The 13,662-nt window shown below is 45.1% G+C and overlaps 1 protein-coding gene across 3 annotated transcripts in view; it reads right to left on the bottom strand.

The window, feature by feature from the left end:
• FHIP1A (FHF complex subunit HOOK interacting protein 1A) overlaps positions 1 to 13,662 on the bottom strand; it is a 512,772-nt gene that overhangs the window by 117,286 nt on the left and 381,824 nt on the right. For all 3 annotated transcript variants that reach the window (XM_078676922.1, XM_078676921.1, XM_078676920.1), the window contains 3 exons: positions 10,699 to 10,866; positions 7,938 to 8,017; positions 6,649 to 6,830 (listed from right to left, as the gene is read on the bottom strand). In XM_078676922.1, coding sequence (XP_078533048.1) covers positions 6,649 to 6,830; positions 7,938 to 8,017; positions 10,699 to 10,866 — 430 coding nt within the window. The remainder of the gene's footprint in view (positions 1 to 6,648; positions 6,831 to 7,937; positions 8,018 to 10,698; positions 10,867 to 13,662) is intronic.

Raw genomic sequence — 13,662 nt, 5'->3', positions numbered from 1 at the left:
TGCTGAGAGTGCCTGCCAGACTGTGTCTTGTACCAGGAACGTGGAATCGCCAGAAAGTTGTGTGCGTTCTATCGCTCATGCACATAGATCACCGGCTTCCTGAGGCAACAAAGCTGATCTAGCCCCTTGTGTTTAGTGACATAGAGTACACCAGTTGTATTGTCTATGCGCCACAATACAGTTGTCTCCTCGAAATTATTGCGTAACAAAATTGGAGGGCAAGGAAGATGGCTCTTCGCTCAGCAGGATGATGTACCAACCTCATATGAGGGCTCATTTCCCTAAGACCTTCAGCCCCTAAATAGTGCTCCCCAATTCCTGAGGGATGTGTCCATGGTGATTGTGCAATTTGATACCTTTTTGAGGGAAAAAACACACCTTGTGTATAAATTTCTGTCTTGGATTCACCCAAGAAAAAACCTCTCGCATCGAGGAGGGATTGTAATGAGATCTTCAAATGAATCAGAGACGTGAAACCAATGTTTATGCAGTTGCTGTAGCAGCGTTATCCTGTGCAGAAGGACACTCACAGGAAGCAGGTGGAGGTCATGGCCAGCTGAAATTTGGAGAATGTAATGAAATAGACTAATGTACTCAAAAGAAACAGCAAGAAAGAGCTGCAGGCTTCTCATTCGTAAGAGACAAACACCCTTGCTGAATTAGCATGGACTGTTGTTCCTAGAAAATCCTGTGTCGTAACTAGGAATAATTGGGACTGGACATGGTATATAGATAAAAACCAGGCATTGAAACAGTGACTACAAAGTCTGGGTGTACTGGATTGCTTATTAAGAAGAGTGATCCTCTGTAAATAAACCTGTCTCAGAAATGATGAATGCGTATGTATTGCAGACACAGATAGGCTGCCAGAATCTACATAAGAATCACGTGGAGTGGACCGAGAGTCCTGACAAGATAGGCCTGTGATATAACTTAGAGTATAGATCAACCACGTTCCGTGCTGTGGAAGCATTGTTACCTAAACCTTGACACTCTGGAGGTCGAGTGCACATGTTAGGTCCCTGGCAGTAACATTTGAAAAACTTTCTGGAGGTACAACCTTTGAAAAATGTTTGTGCAGAGATGACAAAAATCCGGCGCTACATATCTGACCAGCTAGTTGAAGAGGATCTGAGAGGAAAAAACCTAACTCCTTATTAGATTCAGAACCACTCCGACGGTCCCTGATGTATCCATAAGTCAATTTGTAAATGACTCGCGCAGATGAGTTGAATGCGGTCACTATGAAGGCGTAGCATACAGGAAATTGCCAAATTCTAGAGCATGCTCTTTTGACATCACAATTAGAATTTTCCATAGATAAATAGCAGTGGTGACCAAATGAAATCTTAGAGATATACCACCCTTATCCCACTTGGAATGGAGTCATGATGGGCTTTAAAGTAAGTCGTAGTGTCCTGGAAAAATGACGTCCTGTATACGATTTAGAGTCGAATCATACAGTTGCATATCAGGTACTGGGTGGAACTTCTTGGATTAAATGCGAAAACTGTCCTCGGGCACCCCGAAAGAGTTGATCCCCGTACTGTGGAGAATCGAAGGCGCGGCATTGTCTGGTCAATATGATGGCCCAGAAGTAACAACTATAAAAAGGTACGGCCATTATCTCAGTATGGACTTGTGGGCGAGGAACTAAGGGTTCCTCCAACCTTAACTCCGCAACACAATACTGCAAAACTTGGAGATGTAATGTACACTGCACGGTGTTTTGTTGATGATTATCTTTTGTCCATCCTTTTTGTTAAAAATTCTAGAAACGCCAGTGTAGGGGTATTCAAGGATACGCACATTCTGTGCCCCTATGTTAAAATTGATCCTGTCCAGAGAGCTAAAAGATTGCCCGAGAGTCACCAGCGTCGATCTTTTGGCTTAAGCAGAGCTCAAAATCACTGTCAATACAATATTGAAAGAGAAAGAAACCGTCCGCCTCTATCCTGGTGACAAGGGCTTGACGAAAGCGCGTCACCGTTCCTTACATGAGGAGGTTAAATCCGTCAACATCCGCCGGAGGATAGAAGAATAAAGAATCATGCAAGATCTCGTAACTTGCTGAAAGGAGGCTATGACTAATAAGTAGGGTAAAGTAACACTGTAATAAGCCCAACTGGACCTAGCGTCGACTAACCTGACCATGGACTGGGTCCAGCATCAGAGAGGTCAACAAGAAAACGTGACCCTCAGTGTCCGCATAGGAAAACTGTCGCAGACTTAAACTACTGTGGAGGTGACTGCTGACGCTGTCAGTCTACAAGTCCTCCGTAGACGTACTTCTTGTTGGCAACGAAAACTGATCCTTAACTTGGCCAACATTCCACAATGAAACTCACCATCACTGAGGATGATTGATGAATCAAGTAGTTTGTCAACTTTGAAAGTCGTCGACGAGCCTGCTAGTGATTAAGAGAACTGTCGTCAATGGGCCAACTGTGTACGGACCTAAAGCCTGCGTGGCCACTGCCGATGTGCCCACTGTTAATGGCCCCAACTGCACTGTTTATAGGCCCACTGTTGATAGCCTAGAGATGCCAGGTCCACTGCCAATGGCCAAGTGCCGATGGATCACATGTCAGAAGGGCCACTGTCAGTGGCCCACTGCTATTGAGCCAACCGTCGCCCAAGCTTTCAGTTGACTATGTCAGCTGAATAGGCTCACAAACGCCGACGTGACTCTTCACCGTCTATGACTGCTCTTCAGCGTCGACGAGGGACACACTGCTCCGTCGACGAGGCACCTCATCTCACCGTCGACGAGGCACCCCTCCGTCGACGAGGCTCCTCACCGTCGACGAGGCACCCCTCCGTCGACGAGGCACCCCTCCGTCGACGAGGCTCCTCACCGTCGACGGGGCTCCCCACCGTCGACGATTGCTCTTCAGCGTCGACGAGGGACACCCTGCATCGTCGACGATGTTCCCCACCGTCGACGAGGCATCTCACCGTCGACGAGGTCCTTCACCGTCGACGAGGCACCCCTCCGTCGACGAGGCTCTCCACCGTCGACGATTGCTCTTCAGCGTCGACGTGGGACACCTCTCACCGTCGACGAGGCTCGCCGTCAACGCGGCTCGCCGTCGACGGAGCTCCCTCGTCGTCGACGAGGCTCGTCGTCGACGCAGCCCCCTCGTCGTGGACGAAAGGTTCCCGTCGACGATGCCACCATCACAGTCGACGTTGCTCGTCGTCGACGCGGCAAAACTCGTCGTCGAGGCTCAGCATGGACGAGGCAAAAGTGCATTTTGTGAAAAAGCTGTTGGTCAACGAAGCTCTTTGTCGGCTGCGCAGCATCCTGCGACTTACAACCAGTGCATTTGAGGGCTCTGTCAACAGGATCCTGTAGCCCTGTGACACCGTAGAACACCAGTGACGGCAGAGATTGCCGTCGTAGAATACCAAGAGCGTCTAGTCAACAAGCTGGCACCTCCTCAGAAGAAAAATGCACAGAACGAGTCTAAACGCCTGAGAGTAAATCTCGTGGGCGTAGATGTGGGAGGCAGACTCGTAGCAGGTCAAAGACCCTTACCTTAGAAGCAACCTCAGCTGGTGAAGTAAAGCCAAAAACATCACTGCACAGAAAGGCGCCATATAAACATTGAAAATCCTCCCACATCAGAAGGGGGGTAGCCGAATCACAAGAACATCCCCTTCTATCCTACCATGTCAGCAACAGCCAGACAAAATGATCCATGGAAACGGTCTCAGCTTTCCACCAGTGACACAGGGTCAACAAATAGACTTCGTGTGAGAAAATATCACAAAATTTAATAGATATATATAATATAAATGAAGAAACTGAGCAGAGCTCAGGGAGACTCCCTGCACACGACGTGCGGTAAAAAATCTGACAGCCTGAGCCTCTGGGGGGAACCTTCTGGTGGGTGCTGTCGCCTGATTGGCTGCAGTTTGGGCTACACAAAATGACAGGGATAGTCACTAATGTGGAAGTTTTTTCTTCTGTAGCTTGGCTACTTTACTTCCTGGTTTGTTTTTTATTGGTATTTACTATGTATTTATAGCATATTATTGCTTTTTTATATACCGTGGGACTCCCACTCCGACGACGGGGAATGATTCAGGCATGTGAATCTATGAAAGACACCCCTAATACTGGAGAATAATAAATACCATAATCAGAGAGTAATAATTAAAAAAATCATTTCTAAGGCATTAAAGGAGCATACCTTTTTTTATCACGAAGCAAGAATTTCTGAAAGGGTGAGAGAAGATTTTAAGACTAGTGTTTTCATGTATGAATACTGTGACGTGACGGATCTCTAAGAGTACCTAGAGACCCAAGTGACTCACAGGTGGAAATTAACCAGGCTATGCCAGGTTTGATAGGAATAGGCATTTACTGAAATGGACAATGAGCTACCGAAAAGGAGGACACAGCACAATATTTCTTCCAGGAAGCTGCATATCTGCCAGGACCAGCTTGGGTAAACAGAGTGTTGATTGCAAATTACAATGAGGCACGTGTTTCCATTGTAAGGCAATAGTGGCATTGATTATACAGAATTTGAGATGAAAGATTATGTCTCTGGTAAAGCACATTCCAATTATAGAACACTGTATAGATAATGCACTATCTCATTTATGTGAATATCGAGGTTACTTCAGAAGCAGAATAGTGAGTGTCCACATAGGGCACCCCCATCCCATAGAGCCAATGGAAGCTAAGAGGCTAATGTTTTTACAGCTCATGAATGGATCCCCAGTCTCCTCGACAAGAAGCACATCTAAATATGGCTCAGCAAAGGTGTGAGGATGCAGATGGTTTTATGTTGGACATTATAGAGCAGAAGCTTGTCCACGGCATGATAGCAGGGAAGATGGCTAGTCAGCATTTCACATGCCCCACCTGGGACACAGGTAACCAAAAGAATTGTATAACCCTGTGCCATGAAAAGTGGGAAGGAATGGGATAATAAAGTAGCAAAATGTATTGGGGTGATTGGAGCGTTGGAATAAATATGCTTCTTCCCAAGGGGGACCCGAATATTCAGACAGGCATTTTCAGGGATGTTTCTGAATGTTCTGTTGGGTCTCATGAGGCAAAGGGATATCACACAGCACATAATCAGGACTTTATTATTTGCCTATGGGTTGGATGATGCTATGAAGGGTACCCTAGCAGTTTTGGCCTATATGGTCTTGGAACACTTTGGTAACTAGAAATATTCCTATTATAGTGACAGTTGCTTTATTGAACTCCACATTATCTATATTTGAATGTATGTAATGTTAATGTTAATGTTTTTGAGCTTGTAAAGCGCACTGCTACCCGTCCATAGGTCTCCTGGCGCTGTATAACTCTGGGGAACCCGTCCTGGCTTTCCCTGTGGGATGGTCTCTTGCTGGGAGTCCCCAAGGTGGAGCCAGGCATCCCCGGAATTGGTGGGGCCGTTGTGGAGATTAGGCAAGCTAATGCCCAGAGTTGCCGGGTGGAACCCCTGATTAGAGTAAGCACCGAAGCGAGAATTATCGAGTCCGCTGACCAAGGTCCACAACCCTGCCGCGTTGGGAATTGAACCCTGGTCCCGGGCCAACTTCTGCTCTTGTGCCTGCCGCCTCTAACCAGTGAGCCACACTACTCCACAGAGTAAATCCTGGCATTTGTTCCAAAATATGTTATACTGGAAGGGCCAAATTAAAACGGCCTTGCTTATTTAAATATCAAACTTCTGCTAGTAAAATATGGGGAGGTTAAACTTTAGACCTGGATATACTTATTGATATTGTTCCTAGGTACACAACCTCCTGAATTTTTAAGTTGTTTAGCGCACAATTATTTTTAAAAACTGTGTAGTAGACTGTGATGGACAGTCTGCTAAAAATGACTTTTACCTGGCCCTTACCTTGAAAGATCTCACCTAGTGATCCTGACATAGTTGAGCTTTGCAATTTAGAGAAAATTGTTGGTTTAAATCTGCTTTTCCAAAAGGACTTATGTTCATAACTGCTTTTCCAGTAACCTTTGGCATGTAAATTAATACTTTCTTAAGATTTGGGATGTAGTGACAAAGTTCAATCTGTAAACATTCCCTTTCAGAGATGATTAATTCACTTACAAAATACTATAGCAGTGCATTCGTCGTCAACCAATTTATTTCCTTGAAACATTTCGTTCAAATTATAAAAGCCAGAACAAAGAAATCATCCTCATGGATCAAATAACAAACTGGCTGTAAAAATTGGCAAAATTGAAAAATATAAGAAACACGGGAAAAGGTAATATTAAAAATAAAAATATTTTTAAAGGTTGCTGTAGTAGACAGATTGGGCAGTGAATAAAAGGAGATGGACAGTAATTGAGCAAGACTGGCTGAAGGGTATTTCAGCAGGCCCATCAGGGGACATATTATTACGACCACTTAATTCACAAAGGCTGTAATCTAAACCAAATAATTTCACCTATTAAATAGATTCCATTTGTTAAGTAATTGACCTGCTAAATTTTCTGAAATGACAAACTAAAGTGCAAAAAATGGCCTCTTCACACTATTTTGATATCAGATCAGATACTGAATGGGTTATGGAACTGCACACCGCTTTTTGGAAGCTAAAACCTCACCGTGGGAGCTGTAATCTGAACTGCTCCTTTGAAAAGAAAATGAGATGTCCTTGTACCTGTATTGACCTTTGACCACAAGATATAATCCCTCTCCTGGCTTCCAAGAGTTAGCGTGATCCCACTGGCGCAGCACACGGGCGTCAAAGCCAGGAGTTTAGCAGCAGACACCGAGTAACAGTCCCTTTCTCTCACTGCCCACCGCTGGCTCAGCATCATATGATTACAGGGGATGAGGTACCTGCGAAAGCAAGACGTCAAAGGTTAGGCACACCTTCTCAGACTGGAGGAATGCATTATTTAGACAGCTGTCACCAATCCACCCGACATCTGCTACAGCTCTCAACTGTTCTCTGATCTTTTATTTTATCTCCACTTCCGAGCAGCAGACTAGGGTAGTGGTTCTTAACATTTCGACTTCTGTAGACCCCATTTAATCATTACTGGAATTTGGGGAAACTACTGAGCCATGGGCTACAACAGCTGCGCATAATGCATTAAAGCCTTGTCTACTCTCCTACTACTGCTTGTAGCTTCCGTTTCCTAAAAATTATGTCTATTTCGTCTCCTTACTGCTTTTCCTAGAGGTTCCTAAAGGTACTCTCAGCTGTGGGATTTATGTTCAGACTTCGTCCCTCTGGATATCCTTCCTAGATACCACCGCTCTTCTTCTGTTAGTCTTATCTGGTTTCCATTTGATTTCTTCTGTTTATCCACTAGGCTTCTAAAATTCCCCTTTGCTGTGGGATAAGGAACAGTAGTAGATACTTTTGTGTTCAGGCTAGTTCCCCTGGAAACACCTCCTAGATGGCCATTGGTCGATTCATAACCATCTGATCGTCAGCCATTTGCCTGGCAGTTGGCTGCATAATTGCTTGCTGAACCAGGACAATTCCTGCTACGTTATAACACTGAAAATCCAACGACTACTTATGAGTCTATAAAACAAAACACATAACGTGGCACCCAAATGCAGTGTTCCATGTCTTTATTGAATGACTAACATTTCTTGGTATTTACATACATTTTCCGGCTGGGTATTTGTAAAGGTAAGAGAAAAATGTAAAGTATGAAGAAACAAAGACATGCTCTCCAAATTAAAAACAGTAAACACAAAAAGGAAACACAGAACATGTTACAAGAGAGGCCAATGACACCATAAACACATTAAACAAAAGTTATTAACTGCTCCATAATTATGGTCCTTTCATTTCTGGAGTTTACAGTTAATACAAACATAAGAATGTAAGCAGTGCATGGCACTGATTTCTACAGAATTGAATCTAGAAAGCAATGTTTTACCAAAGAGGTTTGGGCTCAAGGTGTAGGGGGACAAAAATGTGTTTACCTTAGGAGTAGTTGTAACATGACATCTTCACAGTGTAAGCCAATGAGGGTCCTGAACAAGGCCAATGAGACAACGCAGAGCTAGAATGAAAGAAGAAGTTTATTCAGAAGTCAACCATGAAACGATAACGTTACTTTTGTTTGGGGAAAGAACACTTCGGGAAGGTTTGAATCCCCTATGGCTAGTGAGGGCTTTTTAATTTGTTAGAATATTCTGGGCTATACCAGTATTAAAAGTCCCGCTCCCTTGTTAAATGTAAATAAATGTAAATGCCAGCATTTGTAAAGCGCACAGCTACCTCCGGAGGGGTGTCACGGCGCTGGGGGTTGTCAGGAAGATTAAGCAAGCTATTGCCCAGAGTCACATGGTGCTGGGCTAACCTGCCGCCAGAGCCGGGGATCGAACCGTGAACCCTGTGGTACGGAGTCGGTCAACCTGGCTGCTGCGCCACACCTCTTCCAGCCTTCCAGCCTTCTGCTCGGGCCTTTAATGCTGGAGTGGGCCTGTAATAGCCAGTATAGCCTGCTACGGCGGGCTATAAGACTATATTAGAACATTGGAATGCTGAGAGCGCCACAGAGGACAGTGGAGCCCCTCCATGCCAGTAATGCATGATATAGACATTTGGACTCAACAGTTCAACATTTGTCATTCTGGTTCGTTCTTTTTTTTTATTTATAACATGCTACCCTCAGTGGGTGGAATGTTCGAACAGCATTAAAGCCCTTCTACCTTGAGCTGTACCAGTTATTAAAGGTGCTCTCCCTCGTTATTGCCCGTTGCTTGGGGTTCACATCTAAAACTCGGCTTCATTTCCTGTAACAACTTGGGAGTGGACTACAATGCAATAATTACGATACCCAACATCACAGGACAGGCATGCACAGTAGTTCACTGGTGACTACAGTACTGTAAACTGGGACAGAACCAAGATGCCCAACACATTCAAGCAAAGTGTGCACCCTGGAGGAAACGATACACAAAGGCCAGACACATGAAGGAAATAGCTTTACTATGCAAGCATTATCTGCCTATGTAGCACACCGTGTGCCCGCCCATATTGTATTCATCCTGTTGATGTTATGTATGTTCCAATGGAGAGTTTGCTGTTAAGGCAGGTAGAAAACATTGTTTGTTGATGGCATCCTGAATGCGTAAACAAGGTACTTGAATATTGGTAAGTGCTATATACGTTGTACAAGGGTAAGGTGAGTGATATAATGAAGTTTTGTGCATTTCATGGGGTTTTTTAAGTAACTCTTCTCATGTTATTGTAAATTCTGTGTTCTGCTCTGTGACAGAGCTCCCCCTAGTGGTTCTCTGCAGCTGTGCAGCCCCCTGGTCCTAAGCATGAATTGCATGTCCCCCTACTGATGATTTCCACTCTGCTCTAGTTGACATCATGTGCTCTGCCGTATTTCTAACCTCCTAATCTCATCATCACCCTAACAGATTTTCTATAGTGATAACTAAATACCGGAATGGGATGTAAGTACAGAATAAGGCCCAGGTGATGAGGAGGAGGATTACAGCAATGACGTTTTTAGAAGTTTCCTGAAAGCAAGAAGGGAGCAATGTCCTTGCATGGGCTCTGGCAGAGTTCCAGTGCTGAAGATCCCCTGCAGAGAACAAGTGTCATGCCCCATGGACCCTACAAAAGTGAACCCCAAGCAGCAGCGTGAAGCCATCGGGATGTGAGACTGCAGTGCCTTGAGACCACCTTGGATCCAGATGAGGGGTGAGTGGCACTAATAGAGACCCTTGTGAGACATGTGGAGAACAACATTCTGCGAGAGCAAGAGCACAAATAGAAACAGTACATTATTTAAAAATGTATGACCACTTTCCTAACTGATAAACACCCACCGTGGAGTGAGTAATCCACTATCTCTCCCCTGTTGCGTTTACGGTTAAATCAAACTCAACAAAAACTGGATGTAAAGCATAGATGCCAACAATTTGGTACATCTAGGAAGGAGACTGAAGAAAAAAATCGGGGGGATTCTGCACAACCACTGACACGCACTTTGCCTTTGTGTGTAAATGTAATATGTGATAATACCAAACTCTGGAAAACTTACCAGCACAAAAGGTGTGTTTCATTCTCATTCTGCCAGTGCCAGTTCTGGGACTTTTGGGGTCCCAGGCAGAAAGGGAATGTTAAGACCCCTCTAATTTATATGCCCCCTGACACACTCAGGGCTGTTTGTATCTCAATAGATGACCTTGCTCTTGAAGCTGCTTTATACAGACCCCTCCTGAACTGCAGCTCCCCCCTCTCAGCCACCTACAAGCACCGCTTTTACAAAGTTTGCTCATAGGCTGTGAGGGTTAAAACTGCTGGGGCACTAAACTGCAGGACAGTGGGCGTCGCATGGTGCCCCTGTATGTGCAGAAGGGTAGGAGATCTGATTTTAGGAAATACCTACAGAATGGTTTCCCTCAATTGGGACCATAGGAGAGGGCCCCCTCCCCTAGGCCTCGCCTCACTACACCACAGCATCAAGGCCCAGGAGAGCCCCACCCCCTCCCCCCCCCCCACTCGACTAGGCACAAATGCAACAAGACACTGTGCTCTCAATTAGATAAGCAAGGGGACTGGTGTGCCATGGCCTGACTATGGCGTACTGGTGCGGGCCCCAGGTTGGTGTGTTCAGTGCGGGGCCCAGGACATTGCCCATGCCTCGCGCCGGCCCTGATAGTTTCTTCCCTTTGGTGACCCCTAATTAACGTCCCTGCTGTCCATGTGTGACCACCTTACCCGAAACGGCGTGTTGATCCGGCTGACCAGGGTGTCCAGGATGTGCACGTTCTCGTACTGATAGAGCAGGATGAAGCGGAGGAAGATCTTGAGGAGAGCCGGCTCCGTGACGCTGCGCAGAAACAGGTCCAGGTAGGCCGTCGTCGTCATCACCTCCTCCACCGTGACCTACATCCAAGCACACAGTAATGAGCACACTGCAGACTGGGACACCGTTAGCACACACTGTAAATAATTGAGGAGTTTCACACCGAGAGGCTTTTTATGCTAACAAGAATATAACCTGCCCTATTATCATCAATTGAAGTCTCTCTTTCCATTCCTAGTCATCTAGCTTGTATATTTTACCTCCAGGTCAAATGTAAACAAATAACGGAACCAGGCCTGCACAATACTCGAGTTTAAAAAACTATTTCCCAAGCAGCAGAATGTTCATGTTGTGTGTGTTTTTTTGCATAGTGCAACATTTTCATTGTACTTGTATTGTATTTGCATTTATACAGCGCTTATTACCCCTATCGAGACGTTGAATTGCTTTTTTGGGTGAGCAGCACGCTCCTCCGGAGCACATGAAGGATTAGTGGTGAAATAGTATAGTGAAATAAAAAAGTGATTTGAGTGGTGGACTGGTTAGTCTGATATTTGGATTGAAATGGATAGTGGACGAATAGAAGAGGGGAAAAGGTTTGCATTTATATTTGTGACCTGCGGGTGCCTTACGTGCTCAAGGGAAATCAACGTATATCCTTGAGGGCGCCAGGCAGAACGGGTGGGGTCATGTGTCCCATCTCACGTAGTGTTGTACAGGCAACTGATATTGTGCTATTTCATGCGGACCCAAGTGGTTGTGTGTCAGTCGTCATAGTGCAGTGTTTCTGAGTCTTCTGAGTCTGGTCTAGCACAGACTGTTCATGATCTAGGCTCTGAAGGACCCAGTGTTGTGCTGGTTTCCTGTTTCACCATCTACATGTAAATGGGTCTTCCTGCCGCTTCTACTATAATCAAGTGTATTGTCCCAGTGTTGTCATTTCTGACACCGTCTGGATTTTCCAGACCCTTTCATCACTCAGAGTCGACCTGTCCCTGGCACCCAAGTATTCCTATCCTTTTGATATCTTTGTCCTTACAAGCTCTTTGTCTCTGGACCGACCCTTACCCGTGGCTCTCTGTTCCATGGCTCCTTACCTCTCATGAACCCATGGCCTTGAGCCGATGTCTCCGCGAGATGCATGGATAGCAACAAGCAGACAGGACGGAGGTATGTACCTAACCATGGTTAAGAAGCTCTTCTCTCCGTACCAGGTGAGGGCTAGCTCTGCTTTCTGTAGCAAGTAAGAGGTAGCTCTGCTTTCCGTGATAGGTGTGGCATAGTTGTACTAGCTTTAGTGTATGAGGGACCAGTCAGCATGGCAAGGGACCGCCCTGCACCCATCGTTTCCTGTCTGTTTGTAATTCCCTCACCCATCAGGCATGGTCTCCGGGGTTCCCTTATCCGTTGCTCCATGTTCCTGTGACTCCCTTCCTTTGAAGCTCCCTAGCCTTCAGCCATCTGTCTCTTATGACTCCCTTCTTTCAAAGCTCTTGGTCCCTCAGCTCGCTGTCCCCTAGGACTCCATTCTTTCGAAGCTCCCTGTCCCATGGATGTCTCCTTTGACTCCCTTCTTTTGAAGCTCCCTGTCCCACATTGCTCCCTTCTTTTGAAGCTCCCTGTCCCACATTGCTCCCTTCTTTTGAAGCTCTCTATCCTGCATGACTCCCTTCTTTTGAAGCTCCCTGTCCCACATGACTCCCTTCTTTTGAAACTCCCTGTCCCACATTGCTCCCTTCTTTTGAAGCTCCCTTTCCTCCATGACTCCCTTCATTTGAAGCTCCCTGTCCCGCAGCTCAATGCCCCCATGACTCCATTCTTTTGAGGCTCTCTCTACTAGTACTTCACCAGATGGAGGGATGGAGACAGAAAGAACAGACTTACACACATATAATAGTCTTGCACCGAACCATTCAACTGCGAGTGACTGAGGGGTAGTTCTGCTGTCTACACTGCTTGATGGATGGAACAGTCGAGCAAGGGACAGCTCTGCTGTCCTTCACAAGTGAGAAATAAGTTGGCAGACTTGGGTAAATTGGGGTTGCTCTGCAGATTATGACAAGTGAGGTTAATGCAGGGAAACCCTTCTGAAAATTGTGTTTCTTAAATATATATATTTCTTCTGCTAATTAAGCTGCAAGCTTTGTCGGTGGCTTCATTAACCAATAACAAACAGACTGAGGGCTCAAGTGACCCCTTTGGTCACCATTCACATTTCATTTAATTTCATAGAGCTTTATTCGGAACATAAAAAACATGTCCATAAAAGCACAACAGTTACATGGCAAACATTTCATTATTAAAAAATACAAAACATAAAAAGAATACACAAGTACAGTAATTATCCAGTGTGAGATGGAATAAATAGTTTAAAACCAAACTTAAAAACTCATACTTTTCCTAGCACCAATAGCCTTGAGTAGGAAAGTAGCTGTAAAAAAGCAAATGTCCGGATGATGCATATTAAAAAGCAATTTCATGGATTCGGTAATTGATCTTGTTCCAAATCTTTTCAAAATAGGTTTTAAATAAATTTTCCGTAATTCACTGTACAAGGGACAAGAAAAAAGAAAGTGCATAGTGCTCTGTTCGGTCTTACAGTCACATGGACATGGTCCCACCGGGCGTGATTTTACATCGGGGCACGCAACCAGATGATGAACCGTTCCCATCCTTAATCTAGTGAGAACAAACTGGTGTGAGACTCTAGACACCTGGGTCAAATAAGGGTGAAGTCCACTATACTCATTCAGGCCATTGTACAATTTACAGGTAGAGAGTTTTACATCTTCCAGGGCACGCCTCTCTTTACAGTAATTCAAAAACATAATTTTCATATTTGATTTGGAGTTATCAGATGCACAACACCGATCATT

The sequence above is a fragment of the Lissotriton helveticus genome, chromosome 2_1 (genome assembly GCF_964261635.1).
Source record: "Lissotriton helveticus chromosome 2_1, aLisHel1.1, whole genome shotgun sequence".
Taxonomy (NCBI): Eukaryota; Metazoa; Chordata; class Amphibia; order Caudata; family Salamandridae; genus Lissotriton; species Lissotriton helveticus.
Note: the sequence above shows the minus strand (reverse complement) of the source record. Positions and strands in the feature narration are given on the sequence as shown.